This window comes from Malurus melanocephalus, unplaced genomic scaffold (genome assembly GCF_030028575.1).
Source record: "Malurus melanocephalus ecotype Western Australia unplaced genomic scaffold, MMel_1.1 scaffold_70, whole genome shotgun sequence".
NCBI classification, from domain to species: Eukaryota; Metazoa; Chordata; class Aves; order Passeriformes; family Maluridae; genus Malurus; species Malurus melanocephalus.
Window position 1 is genome coordinate 2,282,704 of NW_026623302.1, and position 15,536 is coordinate 2,298,239.

The following is a 15,536-nucleotide window of genomic DNA, read 5'->3' on the forward strand; positions in this document are numbered from 1 at the left end:
CTGCTGAMCTGTTATTTTTGTTATAATAAGCATCAGAAGCAGGATGATCTTATGTAACTTCACATAATTTCTACTGATGTGGCATCATTCCTAACACAGTCACCTACCTGCTTCACTTTTAAAGCATTTCCAACTTGTCTAATATCTGATAGATGCTGTGCCTCTGCAGAGCTACTGTACCTGTCCTCCTTTCAGCAGAGCTGAATGATTTAATTGAGCACTAAGTGCTGCTTGTGATTCCTCTCTGGGCCCAAGGAGAAACACCATCTCTCCAAAATCAAATACACCTTTGCACGGTCCCTTGCTGTGGCTCACACACACAAATGCTCCTCACTGTTACTCCAGCCCTGGGTCTGAGTCATTCAATCACCCACTGCAGGTGGTCCTTAGCCCTCAAACTCCTCAAGGCCCTTTCTCTATGTATTTACTATTTTTTTTTCCTCCTTATTGCATAACAAGGTGCTTTCATATCCTCAGGTAATTTTGGAAAAACAGTTTTTAATAGAGAAGAGGGGATGCCAGAGTAACTAAGTGGATGTGGAAGAAGTTGATAAAGAAYTCCTAATAGTCACTTTTATTATTTCGAGCAGGAAAAGTAAATACAGAATGGCTGTAGGTCCATCAGACTCTGCAGTGAGGGGTGGGACATAGAAAAGAACAGCAGGTAGAGCAGAGCAGGAAGAGAAGGCAAGAGACTGGAATGGGACAACTCCAACTCTGAAATMTCACCCTTTCTTCCCAACTAGTCCACATCACTCTTAACATACAGCCACCTAACAGAAAATCAAATGCAACATTTTGCAAGATAACAAGAAAAGGAAATATATCTAGTGTAGAAAAAAAAATTATTGACTAATCTCTTTTCCTTTTTATTTCTCTCAACTTTTCATCTCCACAGTCCTTTCTCTTCCTACTTCCTATATTTTGTGAGACACAAAATAAAGGTGGAATTCAGCCTTCCTAATTGGTAACTGGAAGTCTTCTTTATGYTAAAACACAATGATCTGTTTATTGGAAACTGCTCTTCTGTAGTACCAGCCATCTTTCCATGTCATGCTGTCTGAATAATGCCTCTTGAGGATGGGAAGGAAGAATAGCATCACAGTCAGACCCCGTGGGGTTATAAATAGCATTCTAGCAGCCTGAAAGGCTGAAGCCATCATTAAGTTGCATGCAGCTGTAGTGGTGTAGGTGGGTGAGTAAGAGCAACTTGGAGATGGCATAATGGTAACCTGGTACACAAGGGTCATTTTTCATTGATGGTGTCACTCCATTGGGCTATTGTGCTCTCCCTAAATTAGGTCCCTGTGTTTAAGAGCTTAGCAAGCTCAGGCTCAGCAAAGCACATTTGAAAGAAGATTAGAGGGGAAAACAGTTCRTTGTGTATTGTGATTTAGACCAAAWTGTGATAAACTTTTCTCACTTGGGTCAATGACTGCTTTTATCAGCAGCAAAGTAAATGCAAGAGGAAGGGCCTTTAGGAAGCAGCACACCAGCTTCCTGCATGTGGGCACTCAGGACTTTCACTCGTCAAAATAGGAAGTTAACACAGCAACTTAACTCAGGCTGTCCTTTTAGCATTTTGTTAGCAATGTGATTAATTTTGTCATCTTGGACATTTTCAASGCCAAGACAACAAAGGTCTTGGGTTTGGAAAATCTGTTTCAATTCATGATTATTAATTTGGTTGCAGATATACAAAAACAGAAAAACCTTACACTAATTTCACACAGTGTGTATTAAAAAAACAGATGAAAATAATTAGCAGCCTGTGTTAGTTTGAGCTTGTATACACAAACATACTCTCTTCACTCATTTCTAAACTGAAAAAATTGAGATCTTGATCCTGCTCCCACTGAAGTTGGTGGGGGAGTTGCCTTTAACTTCAATAGATATATGACTCAGCTTAATTTCCCCTGGGGGACCTGTCAGTATGTAAAGATTCCTTGGAGGTTAATTGCTTTCAGAAGAGGCTTTGCCTGGGATCTAAAAGGAAGGTGCAAGTTGCACAACTGGAGCTTTAGTTATGTACTGCAGCCTGGAAAAGACACTGTCATTTAAAGCAAAGGGATCTCTTATTCACTAATCCTGCATCTTGATAATTAAATTTGGTCATTCATTAATTTAGAGTATGTTTACTACTGTAGTTTATTTAGAGATTCACTTCCTTTGCCATCTTGCCCAATAGCTGTGGAAATAGACAAATGCTTTTATGTTTTGCTGAAATTATTCCTTTTAGCTTCTTTTGTTTATACTCTATTTCAAGAGCAATTTTTTTTAACTACTACTTTGAAGTATTGAAAAGTATTTAGTAAAGAAACAGGAAAGAAATAACGGTTGAAGGAGTGGAAGAGAGGATTTCTAAACTAAGTAGATGGAATCATTCTTATTTAGACTTCTCAGATTTATGTGAGTGACTCCATTATRTAAATGTGCCCTTTGCTATTCTGAAAAAGCTAAGAAATGTATCACTACCAATTAAAAGCTGGGAGAAGGTTGTTCCTTCATCATTAAAACTCTATATTCATTCCTCCATGTCACATTTTTTGTAATCCTTTCCCACCTGTATTACACTTGGAATAATCCTTCTCACTCCTTGTCACATGTGCATTAAACCTCTTTTAAAGTACAGACTTAGAGCTTCTAAAACAAGCATTTCATTTTTGTTGCGCTAAGTGTGAAGTCAAATCACTATTAGAAATCTCACGCATATACCAATCTGGAACTTTTTCTTGTAAGTTCCTTCCTTCATAAATTACTGCACTTGGTCAACCATAACATGAACTGCTGGCACTGCCCCTCAGTTCACTGCAGACTTTGTTTTTCATCTGGAGGCAAAACACTAGCCTGCGAGTAGCACAATGTAGAGCTCAGTCTGGCAGAAATACCTACGCAAGTGCTATGAATTTGTTCATATTAGCAAGCATTCTCAGTGGCAAATGATAATAGTTCTGTCATTTTTGCTTTTTTGGGACTGTAGAAAAACCTTAATATAGGAAGGACTAATCTCTGGAAACTTGGGTTTGTTACTTTGAGGAAACATTATGGCTTGTAAGAAACCAAAAAGTGTTCAAGTTTATAGTTGGAAAAGGGATTTCCCTTTTATCTCATGGCAATTTTGTTGATAAATTCTGCTTTGCATCATTTTACTAGACCTTGGTGTGATAGCACTTGAATACTATATACATTATAAGCCTCCAAAAAAAAAAAATTCAGATTAAGAGATGATTTCATTAATTATTGGTCTCCAGTACAGGAAGTTAATCCTGTTCTCGGACAAACTCTTTGCTGAACTGCATCCAAGCTTCTCTAAATAGTATGCACATGTGGAAGGGCTGACTGAATCAATGAAGCTGCAAGATTTAGAGGAGGGTTTTACCACACTACCAGCAGAAAAACTATGATGAACAAGCCTGGAAGATCAAAATTATTCACTTTTAGAAAYTTGATAGACATCTAATTGACTAGATATTGTTATATCTGCAATTGTAATTTTCTAGRTATTTTCTTCATTAAAGGTAGTGACATATAAAAAATACAAGATGCAATATATATTCTTACCTTATTATCTCAAGTGAGTTTCAGTGGGGCTTTCTAAGGAAACCAAGTTTTTGCGAGCACTTTGTTAATCTGTCAATACCTTCTTTGATAATTTCTAGCTCTTCAAGCCTGTTTAATCTGCTAATGAACTTCAAATACTTTTAAAAGATGCTTTCAGATCTCAGTTGCCAGGATTCCTTAAGTTTCAGAAACACTGGATAAAGAAAAGTCCCAAATTAGTGGCTCAATTCATCTTAATGGTTTTCTCTGCTACATTTTTTGTCCAGCTGGTCGATAGTGGACACCTGAGGAACTGGAGGTTCCTTTCTCAGAGCAGGGCCGAGCTCGTGGATTAAAAAGTATACTCAAAAGGAGAGCTATGCATATACCTGGGATATCTACAGAAAGGAATTTACAGGAACATAGGAGCACAAATCCATTGAAATTCGGGGTTGAAGAATGCTGCTAGAAATTTTTAATTGAGCAGCACAAACCCTTATAAATACCAGGGAGGCTGTGACATACAAGTTTAAAAGATCTGTTGAAAGTAGCTCTTAAGTCAACTTCCGACATACTATTTGTCTCATATAAATGAAATTTTTGTAAAAATGTTGCCACTAAAGTCATTCTCTTGSCCATTTAATGACCTTCATCGAGTTGCTCTTCTGAGACTTCCCTTTCCTATGGTCTGAAGCAGGTATTTATTGTCTGCACTGTCTGCACTTCCCCAGGCAGTCCTAAGGTAACACAGATCACCAGCCATGGTCCATACGGAGCCTCTCCATACAGTGTCAGCATTTCCAATCTCTATCAGGAAATTATGTGTTTATTCTGTGCTTGCCATGCCCAGCACTRTAAAGCAACTCCTTCCCACCTTCATCTGTGTCATTATTCCAAATTCACTCCTTCCATGGGATGTACCAGAAAGCTGTGGCCAGCAAGAGCAGGGCTGGTGGCAAGCTGTGCCTGCTGCTACTGACTGCTGGATTGTCCTGTGGTCACTCCCAGAGTTACTTGCTACCTCATTTGACCTGCATCCCTTAAGCCCATTTGTTTGCCTCATCCCCTAACTACACCTTGCCTTTGAGAGTGTGTCCGTACTGCTCTCCTGAGAAGTAATTACACAGCGTGTGCAGTCACACCAGTCTCGGCAGAGAGGCAGTGGGGCTGGTGGCCCTTGCTAGTTCTTCAGGGCATCTACTATGCCCTGCACTCTGTCTTGTCCCAATTTCATTTTGTATCTTAGCTAAGCTACACTAAATCTGTTTCAATTACATCTACAGTTCCAGTCCTAGTGTAGAATTATTTTTGGACAATAAACTTTCAGTAAGGACTACCAGTTAGTACAGGTCTTTGTCAGGAGTCATGAYGCAGGGCTTTAAGACACTTTCTCACAAAATTTTCCTTGTAATATATGAACTCTCTTCAGAGCGTGCATAAAATGTTGTTCCTCCCGTTAAGTCTGAGGAACGGCTGCAAGCCAAAAAGTTATCCAGGTTTTGGACAGAAAGWCAGCCTGGGAACCAAGCGTGAGTTTGGTCAATGGGCCGTGCAAACTGCACTCGTRAGCAGGGCACACGGACCTAGAGACGGCGAGGCGGGGCAGGGCACCATCGAGGAAATCTTTACGGTACTAMACGTGACCATCCCTGCGTGGCCATTTGTTCCTACGGCGGAGGGAAGGCAGGTTCCTTCCCGCGAGCGGCAGCGCCGGAGCCCCGGCGGGAGCCACCGGGAGCGGGCGGAGTGGACCCTGCAGGGCGCGGGGGCTGCCGGAGCAGCCGGGAGATCGCGGCCCGCCCCGCCCCGCCCCGCCCCGCCCCGCCCCGCGCCGCTGCCATAGCGATGCAGGAGCGGGCAGCGGCCGGGACGCGCTGTGGCGGCGGCGGCGGGGAGCCCCGGCCCTCCCCAGGTAAGGGCGCTGCTCCCGGGGAAGCTGTTGTGGACTGCACGCTGCRAGCTGGGTTCTTAATCTCATCTCGCTATGTTTGTTCTCCCGCCTCTCCCCCGCGCCCCTTCTGCCCGGTCAGGTGCAGTTTCTCCCAAAGCCGCTTTCTGTGGGAACTTCCCTGCCGAGATCAGGGTCTTGTGCTAGTTTAGCGTTCTATCTTTTCTTTCCGCGTGGGAAGTTGTGCGAGCGGTATCGGGGCGCAAGGGTGGGCTGAGGCTTGGATGGCCGGCGGGCTTTTGTCCGGCCGGGTGCTGCGGCGGTGGGGCTCGGCCCGGCTCTGCCCTGCCCCGCTGCCCGGCAGGCTCCGCCGCGACCCCGTCCATAGCGGGGATTAAAAGCTGCGGCGGAGGATGTTTCAGGCGTCTCGCTGAAGCGCAAGCAAATCCTTTTATCCGCGGAGGGACGGAGGCTCGCAAAACTTTCAAAGTGCCCTCGGGAGGGAGCAGCCTTAAGCCAGCAGGCACGGGCTCCGCAGCTGCCGCGTTTCACGTGGAAGTGGGGACAGTCTGTGCGGGAGCCGGGGCGCCCCGGCGATGTCCCCGCGATGGAACCCCCGGCGTGCTCCTGCACCTCCTGCCGCTGCGCCTCCGCCTCGCCCGTCCCCGCTGCCCTCCGAGCCTTCTCTTGCGATGGGAAGGAAACAAAGAAGGGTCCGYGGCTGCCGCTTTCCCCAAAAAACAGCTGTAGGTTTTCTCTCCTTGTTTCGGGGCGAGGGGCAAATCCCCCCTCCGCCGCCATGAYCCTGCCAACCGTGGCACGTTTTCGAAGATCCCACTGCCCYTTGCTGAAAGAACTSTGCCATGASCCTTGTTTYTAAGGCGGAGCAAGCTTCAGMCTAGGCATCCAAATGGTTTTCGGGRCATTGTTTAGCATGGTGGGGCAAACGCCTGCCTGCCCGGAAAAGACCCCTGGCYGGAGCAGGGGACACGTGGACGGTGGTCCCTGCACAGCTTTCTTACACACTGAAGTGTGGTTTGGTCTGTTGGATCTCCCAGGCTCAGTTGAGGAGGAGATCCCTAACAGCAGGTCCCAAACACTCCAGTCACTTTCAGATGTAAGTTTTCATCTTGCTGTCACCACAGTATAGCGTGGCTCCCGGGTGTTATAATTCTTGTTTATGTTTGTAGGGGAAAAGGCTTTGCTGTGCACTTGATGTAATTTTTTTAGGATGTTATATGCCAGGGGACAGACACGTCAGTCAAGTGCCACCCAGCCTTCCAACAGGAGCAAGGGTAGGAAAAATTATGCCTGTTTTCTTCTTCTTTGCCTCCTGTTTGAGAATGAGGTGTCACTTGAAYGTTTTTTAGATGAAAACCTCCCATGTGTCTTGGGGCTTAGTGCTGAGCACTTGAAGAGGAAGGCTGGATTGCTGTTCTTGGGGATTTCCTTCTCGTAAGTGTGTATGAGGATTGTATTTATCATTGTAAGCTAGGTGTGGTAGTCCTACTGAATTTATTAGCTGATTAGCATTAGAGAAACAAGTACATATTGAAATTATTCTGATCTGTTAAATTGCTAATGAATGCAATTATATATGAGAGAGTTGTACTGAGAGAGTTATGAATGCCTTCACTGCACCCCTACAACATACCTTTGTTCACCACAGAACTCCTTCATTTTGTGTGTGTCTTTATTTCCTAGACTGTAGCTTAGACTTCTTTCAGTTGGTTACTTTGTAAGAAAATTTCTTAACGGTGGCTATTGTTTTCCTGATGCAGGCAGCTCCGCCTGAGGAGCTCAGCTCGCCCAGTCGATGTGAAAGCAAGGCAAACCAAGGTGCAGCAGATGAAGGCGAGGCAGCGAGGTCAGCTGGGGGAGACAGCAGCGTTGCTTTGAGCTACCCCAGYCTCCACCTCCATGCCTGCAGCATCGAGAGCATGACAACGTTTCCGAATGGCTGTGGAAATGGCACCACCGTTACTTGTATAGTTATGGATAATAAAGAGCCCCAAAACCAGACTACCTGTGCCAGTCATAATGGGGGGCACAGCACCAGCAACAGTCATGAGGAGGAATTTCAAGAGGTTAAACTCAGCCCTTCCAAAATCATGCGCTTTTTCACCACCCCTCGGACACGGGCTAATTCCAGCTCTGACAGGCCTCGTTCTCTGGTTTTGATGGGCAGCTCCTCCACATGGAACGCTTTCTCTTCTATCAGAAAGATGGGATCTTTCAAGAAGTTGAAATCTTCAGTTACCCAAGGAATTCAAACAAGGGAATGCTCAGACATCTTAAATGAAAACAACATGGGCACACATGGTCCAAACGGGGCAGTGGTGCGAGTTCAGACTAACAGGTATTCCTATTCAGGGCCTCTACATGATTTCCAGAATGCAGTGGATGGTTTGACTTCTGACTGCTCTGATGCAGAGGAGAGTGATGAGTATTTCCTGAGGAACACTCATCGCTCACGCAGCATCAGGCGGGCTTACGGTGCTGGCCGCATAAACTTGCTAGACACTGATAAAGTTCAGAGTTGCCACAACTGTGTTAGGCCAATGTCACCTGTCATCGCAGAGCCAAAGATCTGTGAAATTTTGGTGAAAGACTCTGAAAACAACAGGATCATTTATCGGAGAAGTAAAAGTTCAGATAATTTGAAATTTCTGAAGAAAAGCTCATTCAAACGGAAGTCCACCTCAAACCTTGCTGATCTGAAGGTTGCAAATGACAAACAGATGCCAACAAGAACTGTGAGTGTTGCTTCTGCTGAGTCGGACAAAAGCRGTGGAAACCCGGAGAGGAGATCCAAGAGATGGAAGAGCCCTATCAGAGCAAAGGATTTTGACCGAGTTTTGAGACTTGTCAGTAATGTTACAGATGTTGCATGGAAGAAGGATAGCCCCAAGAGCACGGCTTCTTCTCCCACTGAGCTGTCCCAGAGAACAAGGTCAAACAGCAGGCTGCATGATGACTAYTCTCGCAGAGTTTCCAGCTGCACAGATCATGACAGGAAGAGATGCACCTCCTCAGTATCTAGCCCAGACTCTTCCTCGCCRGGAACACCTTGTCTGCAAAGCCCTGTGATCGCTCAGGTTAAAGAGGCTGAAATGAATGTAGCTGTCATTGAAGATAAAAGCCTCAGGACATCATTGAGTATCCCAGATTCTGATAGCTTTTCGCCAACGCTGAATGACATTAGTCCATTTCCCAATGAAGTCTTTTATTCSGACTCAGATGAGCCAAAAGCTACCCAGCAGTTTACAGATGAAGCTGAAAACCTTCATGTTCCGGTCAGGCCRACTACTCCAAAGCCTCAAAGTCCAACTACAGGGAAGGTCAAGTGCACTATGAATTTCCAGTGTCCAAACCATCACAGCACCTTGTCTCTGAGCTCGTCGGAGAGCGAGGAGAAAGTTGAGGTACCAGGGCTGAAGCTGGGCAGGAATCCTGTTTGCTTCCAGGACTCAGTGCAAACTGTGTACTATGATGATGGAAATGAAGACAGTGGTATAAGCAGCCATTCTCAGCTGAGCCTCAATTTAGCCTCTGGTACTGAAGAGAAAAAGGAAGAGGTAAGAAAGAAAGCAAAATACTTCAGAAGCTATATGTGTGTGTATATATATCCTATCAGGTTTTCTCTTTATTAATGCAAAACAATGCAAACTATGCAAAGTAATGGCTGCTGCAGCTTGTTATTGCTAAAATATGCTGACAGCAATTATTTCCTTTAATATATTCTCTTTGGACGCTAGAGTCAAATTATTTTTCCTTTGTGCATTAATATCAAAGAAAGTTTTGGCAGCAAAGCTATTCGTGTACATTTTCAAGGGCAGCCTATTGCACCCTGCAGAGACACCACTGTGTCATGTGGCCTTGTCAGATTTTACCAGCCTGAGCAGGATCTGGCTGTGTTTCCTTCACAATTGAAAGGTCTTTTTTAAAGAATCCATCTATTTTGGAGTAGTGTTGACTTACTGTAAAACACTTTGCCTGTGGAAACCTTGCAGAACATGGTAATATTTGTAGAGCAGTGTGGCGTGAAAGACACARTACAGAGGTTTAAGCATTCAGTTGTATCCAATGTTTTCCCTGTGCAGTGAAAACTGAGGCTAAACTGCTAGCTTATTTTTTTGCTTGCCAACTGCRGAGAGCAGTACCTCAGACAGTGGGCTGAGGGTGTTGCTACTATTGTTTTGGTGAAGACACCATTGTTTTTTCACTGCACYTAATGCATGATTTAATACTCTCAGTGAATGGGTAGATAGATATATTGCAGCACCTCTGAGGTAAATTCACATGGTAACACTGTGCCCCCATCTAAAATATGGTGTGAGTTGGCACCAGAGAAGTTGCAACAATTTGGCAGTGTTGGTGATGAGCTGTCAGACATACCCTGCACCTGTCTGAAGCAGTGAGGCTTAGCTCAGTTCCAGACATGTGCAGTAACAGGGTTTTGAGAGCCTACTCTAAGGCTCTCAAAAGGGGCTAAGGTAGCAGTGAAAAGTTTGCTTCTTGTTGGAAAAAATACATTGGGAAAAAATTCGTCTGGATCTATATGAATATCAAGTTATTTACAAAAGAAAGGTGACATAACTTTTAAGCCATCTCAGTTTGACTAAAGTATCTTAGACCTTAGGTTTGAGATAGGAAAAGGCAATACTGCAGCTGCACGACCTTCAGTCTTGCATGCTGTAAAGCTTTAAAATGCCTCTGAAACTGTCCTACTTTTAAAAGCTTGGCAGTTTTGGCAAACTAACTGTAAATGGTTACAGAGCTTATCAGTATTGCCCTTCTGCTGGAGAAAAGCAAATTTGTTTACTATTGTGTTTGCAGCAATGGGAAGACTGAAAAAATAAACTCAGTGTGTATAAATGTCTGGACTCTGAGGTTATTCCTCTTCTGGAGTCCTAGCACTTTTCCAGCCATCCGTATTTTCCAGAACTCTCACTTACGTGCAAGGAGATGCGTTCACACTGCCAGAAGAGGCGAGAGCCCTRGTGTGGATGGATGCCTGTTGTATTTCTCAGGAATAAAATGGGAGGTAGAATTAATGCTACTCATCTACCACCTAGTGGTGATCTGCCATCATGATCCAGAAAAAAATTCAGCTGGCCCTTCCCCTTGGCACCCGACAAACCAGTACAGTTTTTACATGAATGTGTATGCATTGGGTGGATAAAAGTTGCTGAAGTTTTTTGTTTTAGCACAACATTCTATTATTATCTAACATGCAATTTTAGCTTTCTCTTTATAATATAAACGTATTTTAGGTTAACTGTGAGTGTCTTTTAGTGCTTGCTTCAGTTGTCTAAAATACAGAGTGTGCACTGGTGGCAGCTCTGGGTTTGTGYAGTGGGCAGGCAGACAGTGTGGGATGGATCCACAAAGATGGAAGAAGTGGTGSCCAGGGAACAGGCCCCTTGGCTGTGAGCCCTCACTCTGCTATGAGCACTGTCTGGAGCCCCTGCACTTGGTAAAAACAGCTGTGGCCACTCACATGGTGTAGCTGCTTTCAGACCTCCCTTCTGATTGAAAAAAGCAAAATTTTTGGAGGTGGTAGCTGTGGATTGGAAGCAGGAGCTGTGCAGGACAGGGTTTGCTTTTATGCAAGAGATATAAAGTCTSTAATTTCTTTTTTCCATGCCTGCTTCTCATCTCATACACAGCTCTAAAGCTGTGGCACTCAGAGGGACTGCAAAACAGGGAGAGCAGTATGATTTCAAAACAGGGTATGGTTTCTTCATACCATTTCTTTGGAGGGTTTCATTGCTCATTTCTTCCTTTACAGTATGCTTCCCTCAGCATGGAACTAATTTGGACCAAAGCTACTTATGCCAGGTTATTTTTTTAATTGGAGTTTATTCAGCCTGTAGGCACTTCTATGAATGCCACATACTCACACAATGAGGTCAGTGGGGTTTGAACTTTTGACTACAATTCATTTTTAACTCTACCTTACATCTCCGCATTACAGAATTGTACCTGCCCAGCAAGTTGTTCCTGTGATGGCCGAGTGCTTGGTTTGCTCTCATCAATCATTTGAGATGTAGTATAGAGCCATGCACATCACACATATTTGAGATTTTGTCTGAACCTTAAATACACTGTGTTGATGGACAACTCTGCACCATTTCCATGTTTCATGGATTTGCTTTTCTGTACAGATTTAATGTATAAGCCAGTATTTATTCTAGTACAGCCACTAAAGCTTGGAGACATATTTTGGTAGAACTCTTAGAAGGTGCTAACCAGTCAGACTCAAATAGGTTCTCTTTTCAGGACTGGCTGCTGTAGCTGGTAGTAATGTAGTTTATTCCCTTACCCACTCATCTAGTAKATTAGTCAGCAAATGAAGTCTGTGGAATTTGGATCATCTCTATATTTTCCCAAATAGGGAAATGAAATATTTCTACCTTGTGTTTCCCTAACACTGTAAAGCTGATTTTGCARTATTCATGCAAGGGCATCTATTAGTTCATCAGAAACTATGTTTTGGGGTTTTTTTCTTGTGTGATTGAGTCTTGAGATCCTGTCACTTCTGTAACTTCCTTGGTTTCACCAAAATGCAAAGTTTGGACTGGAGAAGGGGAGGTTTTTGATCCTGACAGAAGCTGCTTCCCAGGGAAGAGCTAATTAAGTGCAGTCTGGATCTGTGCCTCAGMATTTCTTAAGCTACAGACGTGTGAGTCACCAAAGCTCACCTGTGACACCCCATGCTTTGCCAGTTCTGCTTCATGCCACTGTCATTTATATWCAATATGTTGCTTTTAAATAGCATGAAGTATGATTAAATACCACTTTATACTTSTTTGGAGTGTTTCACATGGTCTTTGCCTTTGTGAAAAAGAGCCTCATGTCACTAGAAACAGTGAAAACTTACAGTCTGCTTTGGACTGGCATGTGTCAGCCAGTAAGGCTGCCTGAACAAAACACTGTTCTGAACTTGTTACAAAAAAAGTGAAAATGAAGTTATTTGGCATTTCACCTAGTCTTTCACAAACCCTTAGAGCACCTGCTATTTAGGTTGCCTTGCTGGCATCTGGCTTCACAGTACACCAGTACACTTTTTATTACTTAGTATCTTATCTGCATGACCATAAGTGAATGGTAAATTACAGCGATGAGGCGACTGCTGTAATTTGGGTTGAGTCACAGGTTAGTTGCAGACAATATTTTAGGTGTTCTACGACCTGTCTGTCAACTCATTTATGTTCATGCCATGCAAAAGTCACTAGTCCCAACTAGCTCACATCATTAAGTCCCCAGTGGTCAGCTGTTGGCAGAGTTGAGCTGGTTTATCCTGTATAGGCCTCCAGGCTCTGAATATTGAGCACAGGGGGCTTAATTTGGAGGACAGCTTATGGAGATGAAGAAGAGCTGTATGGGTGGGAATACAGAGAACTCAGATATGTCCTAGCTGTTCATCCTCACTCTTTCTAGCTCCAAAAGGGTCCTCACAGTGGAGAACTAAAGAGTTGAGGCCAAGTGCAATACCCACAAGGAAAAAGCGGCAGCCAGGAGCTGAGGTTGATCATTTGTAGTACCTGCCTCAAGWTCCTGAGTGCTGTGGGGCTGGACATGAGCACACCTGATGGGAGCTACCTGCTTTCAGCTCTCTGAACTGAAATCCTTTTGGATTTATTTGCTTCTGGTTTATCCATGTGCAATTTAGAGTGTGACTTAATCAACTTAATGTGTATAACTGTAAATTTGATAAACTGTGAAGGATAATTAGGTAAAGTATTGGGGAGAATTTTTTAAACTGGGTTTACTCCTAAGGGGCTTGTAATTTGGAGTGAAGGCTCCCCACTCCATCTTGCTGGCTACAGGACCTGGGGACAGATCAGCAGAGCCCCGTAACAGGCTCTCAACAGCCTCTTACAGAAAACAGGTTTCAGTGAGACCAAGCAGCATTGCATTTGCACTAAATTCTGAGCTGTTCTGCGCAAGTCGGGATGCGTTCGCACAATGTCTCCACAGTCACTCAGTGAGTGACTTCCAGAAGTGCTTGCCCAGACCTAGACCAGAAACCACTCTGCATTGCTACTAGCCCAAACTGCAGAATCCATCCCTGCAATGAGGCAGCAGGGAGCCCTCAAAGRACATGAATAACTTTGAATCACAGCAAAAACTCTTTAAACTCTCAACAGCAGAGTTGTCATCCATTCWGCACAGCCCATACTCATTAGCTGCTGTATGTGAAGAAGAAAAACAAGGCAGTCATGACAGCAATCTGAATTCTGGATCAGGTTGAATTTTAGACCAAGTAGCTCTGCAGTTCTTAATAAAATTGGCCATTCCTGAAAATTGTAAGATACTCATCCACCATGACAGTATAGGAGTTACTGTCATCCCTGCAGAAATGTTTTGGATGGTGACAGGGAGAGCTCAGATGGGCTTCACTGCATTTAGCCTGGGGCAAGCTGCTCCCTTTCTTTATTGCTTTTGTGCACCTCTGCCTTTTCAGAGCATCTCATATTTGATTCTGCCGTAGCTATCCTGTGGCACCTCAGTAATACCCAGCTGTTGCTCACCGTGGGATCGAGAGTAATAAATAGTGCCCCAGAAAGTGGAACAGCACCTCTGGCCATATGCTTTGGTTTTTTACCTCAAGTGCAGTGTTGAGCTGTTAGCACTGAAAAATCCATCTCAATGCAAGGTGGTTGAGATACCTAAAGTGAGCAGAGGCAGCTGCAGAGTTTCCTCTGAGCCATCTACGATTTCCCTTTCTGGCATCTGGAGATTGCTGTGCTGCTCGTGGTTCCGGGATGCTGTGGCAGGCTGGGAGACCGGCTGAGTGATGGGTGGAACCGAGCACAGCAGCCCTGCCCCTACCCCATGCTCCAGCAAGTGATATCTGGCAGAGGAGGAATTGCCYAAGGCAGCTCCACCCCTCGCAGGCTGGGCTTTGTGACTGCTGCTGGGACTTGCTGGTGGCAGAGTTTGGGCTTGAGCAGGACAATGAGGCTTTGCTCTGGAAGGGTGGAGAGAGTGAGGACCCAGAGGACCTCATTTTGAGGAGGCTCTGAAGAGAGGCAGAGGCTTAAGGCTTTTTATGTTCTGCTTTGTTAGCATAAAGTTCCACTTCCAACCTGTGGTTATCATTTGGCTTTTGAGGTTCACCAGTGGGTATCAAAAAGATAGCCTGGAAGAAGGAAAAAGTTGCTTGTTTTGCCAAATAAAGAGATTTATATGTGTGTGTGTGTGTGTGTGTGTGTGTATTAGACCTGTTACTTGATCTGGAGTGTTTTGAGTCAACAGAAAATATTTACAGATGTATTTAGGATTTATCGGTACCTATAGCTTCTAAAAGAAGCAGTGAATATGAACACTACATGCTTGCTTGTTTCAGTTCAAATACTGAAGTRAAGTAGGGACAGTTTAAGAACATTACCCAGCCACCTCCAAGTATCAAGTCACCAGAAACTAGTGGAAACAGTTTTCTGGCTTTAGCACACTTGCATTTTTATATGAGTGATGAGATTATTTCTGCAGAGGAAATACATTTCCCTGTAAACTCTTTCCCTCTGCCATTTGGAAAGGTTTAGCTGATTTGGTTTTGGAAATTAATTAGAGGACGAAGGAAATCCTTGAGGCTGAGGAACAGTTTGGGAATCATGAGATCCACTTGTCATTTCCAKTCCAGCCCTACACTGCTTCTGTGACTTACATGACTTAAATGTTTTGTATCTGTTCCTTATCTGTGAAATGTGGATATTACCAAGGTGAACTTGCTAATCTCGGTGAGGCATATTGCTGAGAGGGAAAGCTTTGTGCTTTATTGTTGATTGTGATAAGCAGGCTTTCAAGGATCAGGTTAAATGAAGCAAACCTGCATCGAAAGACCTTAGAAAATGGATGGCTAAATTTTCTTTGTATCTATATAGTCTGATCTCTTAATGCAGTTTTATAGATTTGTTGGTTTGAATACCACAATTGCTTTGGTGTCCACAAATCCCAAGGAGAGTTATATACTTTTTCTTTTTTTTCAATTTTTAAAACTTTGAAAATGAGTGTTTTACCACAGCATTTTGTGTTGCTAATGGGGGCTGATTTTGCTATGTCACAGAGCACAGTAATATATTTTTTTCTCTACTACAAT

General features: G+C 43.9%; 1 protein-coding gene across 3 annotated transcripts in view; it reads left to right on the forward strand.

The window, feature by feature from the left end:
- Positions 1–15,536, forward strand: part of SPATA13 (spermatogenesis associated 13) — a 71,674-nt gene that overhangs the window by 19,348 nt on the left and 36,790 nt on the right. For 2 of the 3 annotated variants that reach the window (XM_057366724.1, XM_057366725.1), the window contains exon 2: positions 7,210–9,006. In XM_057366724.1, coding sequence (XP_057222707.1) covers positions 7,369–9,006 — 1,638 coding nt within the window. In that variant the 5' untranslated portion in view covers positions 7,210–7,368. Of the gene's footprint in view, positions 1–5,377; positions 5,453–7,209; positions 9,007–15,536 lie in introns of those variants that run through there. The other variant, XM_057366723.1, reaches the window with a different exon arrangement.